Source organism: Photinus pyralis, unplaced genomic scaffold (genome assembly GCF_008802855.1).
Source record: "Photinus pyralis isolate 1611_PpyrPB1 unplaced genomic scaffold, Ppyr1.3 Ppyr1.4_LG1, whole genome shotgun sequence".
In the NCBI taxonomy this organism is placed as follows: domain Eukaryota; kingdom Metazoa; phylum Arthropoda; class Insecta; order Coleoptera; family Lampyridae; genus Photinus; species Photinus pyralis.
Window position 1 is genome coordinate 57046276 of NW_022170249.1, and position 4505 is coordinate 57050780.

The 4505-nt window shown below is 37.2% G+C and overlaps 1 protein-coding gene across 1 annotated transcript; it reads left to right on the forward strand.

The window, feature by feature from the left end:
* Positions 1 to 1981: 1981 nt before the first annotated feature.
* On the forward strand, positions 1982 to 3358 carry LOC116163940 (protein ALP1-like). The gene is made up of 4 exons (XM_031478070.1): positions 1982 to 2155; positions 2209 to 2357; positions 2388 to 3237; positions 3329 to 3358. Exons 1-4 carry the CDS (start codon positions 1982 to 1984, stop codon positions 3356 to 3358), a joined length of 1203 nt encoding a protein of 400 aa, XP_031333930.1.
* The last annotated feature ends 1147 nt before the right edge of the window (positions 3359 to 4505 follow it).

The window sequence follows — 4505 nt, forward strand, 5'->3', positions numbered from 1 at the left end:
CCCCCCATATCTTAGTAAATAAACGAGATATTTAAAAAAATCAAAATCCGTTTCGGTAATTCGGAGGGGGAATCACAATGACATAGTTGGCGACGCACCCCTTCACACCCCATGCGCCCTAGCCACCCCAACTTTTAAATCTTAAATAGGAACTCCCCATGTGTGATACGTCATTGGAAAGCTCTGAAAAAATGCTTTCCAACCATACCAAATAGCATTACATTTAGGTTAGTAATTATCGTGCAAATCAAAAAATAAACATGGAAAATCGTATTTAACTTGAACTTCCAAACCCGACTCGACAGCAACTCATTTTTGATCGTCAGTTATAATCTATTCTCAAACTCTTGTCGAACCTTTCCAATGTTGGTTTTTCAATATTTCGACATTCTTGAATTATTCTCTGTCTTAGTTCGTCTATGTTCGCCGGTTGCGTTTTAGATACGATAGATTTCAAATGTATCATATTAGTTTATTTTTTGATTTGCACGATAATTACTAACCTAAATGTAATGCTATTTGGTATGGTTGGAAAGCATTTTTTCAGAGCTTTCCAATGACGTATCACACAACGGGGAGTCACTATTTAAGATTTAAAAGTTGGGGTGGCTAGGGCGCAGGGGGTGTGAGGGAGTGCGTCGCCAACTATGTCATTGTGATTCCCCCTCCGAATTACCGAAACGGGTTTTGATTTTTTTAAATATCTCGTTTATTTACTAAGATATGGGGGGTGGTAAGTTTTCAAATTGTCACCCTGTATACTCAAAACCTTTTTGCATTACGGTTTAACTAGATTACATTTCAACAATTGCTTAAATGAATTTTCTTACCTGATAACAAAATCCAATTTTGTGCACGATGAACGTTCTGTGGAAATCTATACATTTTTAGACCTGCATACGCTCTCTTACTTTTAATAGTAGAAGGGCACCTCTAAAAAGCATTATGCGGGTCACTCTGTAATTGGGCGTAAGCCTGTTAAGGGCCTAGAACAAGAGGGACAATAAATAAATAAAAAAAAAATACAGGTGGTAAATTGGCACCTATTACCGGCCATTATTGTAAAATTCAGATACCATATAATCATTGAATAAGCACCTTTATTCAATGGTATAATTCAAAATGAGAAAATTAAATTAAAAGGTCAAATCAATAATTTAAAAAATTGCATCAGGTAACGTGTATACTGGGTATAACACACAAATGTGACAAATGCATTCGTTCGTTCATATGAAATATTTAAGTAAACGTTATAAGTTATAACCTTATAACTGCGTATTTATACAAAACAAGAGTGCAGAAAAGAAAAGAAAACTTTAATAAATCACTTTCAAAGTAAGCTTAAAAACTGCAAAACCTATTGTTTTAACTAGCACAGGTGTAGGTATAGTAAACTGGTATCACGGCTCAGTAGACAGCACGTCTGTCGCATTATCTTCTATTCCTTAGCAATGTCAGTATGCGCGCGTAGGTACATTTTTAGTCGTCAAAAGAATTTCGGAATTTATTATTTGCCAAATAAGCGTTTTGTCAATTAACGTATATAAAGCCACGTTAGTTTTTAAATTGCTCTACTTCATTAAATCATTACTGCTGTGCATAGTATACATACATATGTGTGATATCCAATTTCAAATGATAACGTTTTGAGTACAATGTAGTTACTGAAACAGCGTTTGTATAAACCACTTATTAAGGTGAACGTAAAAATATCTGTAACTGCCCTTTCACAATCATGTTAATGTTAATGGTAATGCTAATGGTAATGGTAACGCTATTCACAATACTGTTAATGTTGATGGTAGAGGAAGTTCCCCCACTCAAAAGTGACAGTGTTTTGTGGTGGCGCTGGAGGGCGCAACGAAAAATAAATTGTCTGTTTAAATTCTTTGATTTGGTCTGTGGTTGTTTGACGGGCCGTAAAAATATAACCTTTAATTGAAGTTTGCATTTTGCAAGTTGCGTTTGGGAGGTTGTAAAAATGCCTAGCAGGAAAAGAATTGCGATTGCGATCTTGAAAGTGATGCTACTGAGACGAATCGATAGAAGGATGAAAGAAAAGCAAAGGCAAAGGAGTAGACGCTGGGGTGTTCGCCCGGTACTGAGAGAACGAAAAACGAGCGGTGAATTTGTGACTGTCTTTCAGAAATACAAAGTAAGAGTAAATATTAAAACGGTTTACATTAAAATAATTCATTTATCATTTAGGTTATCGATCACGAATGGTTCTTTCTGTATACCAGGATGACTCCTTCGGCGCAATTCGATGATTTGTTGAGTCTTGTAGGACCTAGTTTGACCAAGAAGAGCTACCGAGAACCTCTTTGTGCTTCACAAAGACTCGCGATCACGCTCAGGTTGATTGTAAGAGAAAAAAGGTTTTGCAGATATTTGTCGCAAGGCGACTCCGTGTTCAGTATAGCATCTGGCTACAAAATAGGACGTTCCACTGCGTCAATGGTTATTAGAGAGACTACGATAGTAATTTGGAGAGTGCTAAATAAAATCGTGTTGAAAACGCTCAGTGAAGAAGACTTCAAAAGAATTGCTAATCAGTTATTAATGAGATGGAATTTGCCACATACTTTAGGAGCTTTGGATGGAAAACATATCGGTATCCAGTGTCCTGCAAAATCTGGAAGTGAATATTTCAATTATAAGAAGCACTTCAGTATCATTCTTTTGGCCTTATGCCATGCACACTATAATTTCACCTATATCAACGTAGGTGCGTATGGGTCCCAAAGTGATGGTGGAGTACTTGCCAATTCAGCTCTAGGAGAAGCGTTGCAATCGGGAGATTTACCTATTCCTTCGGAAGACTTTCTGCCGAACAGCCGCATCAAAATACCATACTTTTTTGTTGGCGGCGACGCTTTCACATTAATGAAACATTTAATGAAACCTTTTAAAGGACTTCACCTGACCCTTGAGCAAAATATTTTTAACTACAGATTGAGTCGTGCGCGACGCGTTATTGAAAATTGCTTTGCCATTCTCGTTACTAGATGGAGAATTTTTACTCGCACTATAACAGCAAGTCCCTCAACAGTGGACAGCATCGTGAAGGCTACGGTCTGCTTGCACAATTTTTTGAAACAAAAAGAATATAACGTACCTGAATGCAGAAAGAAATATTGCCCGGCTTCATTTTGTGACAGTGAAACGGATGATGGAATAGTACCGGGTGCTTGGAGGAGAGAAGTGGAGCAAAATGGAAATGTGACCTTACAAGACGTACACAAAACCGGGAGGGGAGGGAATAACCCTGGAAGAGCAGCGCTACAATTACGAGAAACATTAACTCAGTACCTCATAAGCCCTGCAGGAGCGTTGCCTGGGCAAGTTAATTATGTGAAGGATGTAAATTTCAGTGAAATATTTTCAAGTTATTGGCCCGTATGAATAAAAGTAAGCAAATGCTTATACTTGCAAAATTCAAAGTAAATACTCGTAACTGCCCCTTCATACTAGTGTATTTAGCATGGTTTAGCAGCGCTGCACTGCGTCCTGTCCTTCTGCTTAGAAGCGCTGCTAAGTCGCCCAGTGCGAAGGAGCACTTACGAATATTTACTTTGAATTTTGCAAGTATAAGCATTTGCTTACTTTTATTCATACGGGCCAATATTAGTAGGGGAGCTAACACGAAATCCACTGAACGAGAATGATCAAAATTTTAACCGATGGAGTTCCATTTTGCCCTATCAGAGTATGCTAAAATCGATCGTCTGCCGCCTCAGGTCATACGACTTAAGGCGCTGCGGGTACTTCTTGTGGTACCAATTCTGAAAGGTTGTTTTTCGAAAAAATAAGTTATACACCAAATGAAAACGTTGATAATAGCTCTTAAAAAAATATTTAAAAAAATCGCGCGCATTTGATAACTCCGTAAAAAAACAATTCTTAGTCGGTTTTTCACGAACTTTCTACGGATATAACTAGGTTACGGTGGGATGAATGAAGCTGATTTTTTTTACAGACTCATGATAGGTACTACTAATGACTTAACGGTGTTTCGTTTTTAAATTTTGTCTCTAATTACAAGATTATCTTATTAGCTTAACATTATAAGATATCTTATAATTAGAGAAAAAATTTAAAAAAGAAACACTCTCATAGCCATTGGCTGTACCTATCATTAGTCTGTAAAAATAATCAGCTTCATTCTTCCAACGGTAACCTAGTTATATCCGTACAAATTTCGTGAAAAACCGACTAAGAATTGTTTTTTTACGGAGTTATCAAATGTGCGCGATTTTTTTAAATATTTTTTTAAGAGCTATTATCAACGTTTTCATTTGGTGTATAACTTATTTTTTCGAAAAACAACCTTTCAGAATTGGTACCACAAGAAGTACCCGCAGCGCCTTAAGTCGTATGACCTGAGGCGGCAGACGATCGATTTTAGCATACTCTGATAGGGCAAAATGGAACTCCATCGGTTAAAATTTGGATCATTCTCGTTCAGTGGATTTCGTGCTAGCTCCCCTACTATATGTACAACA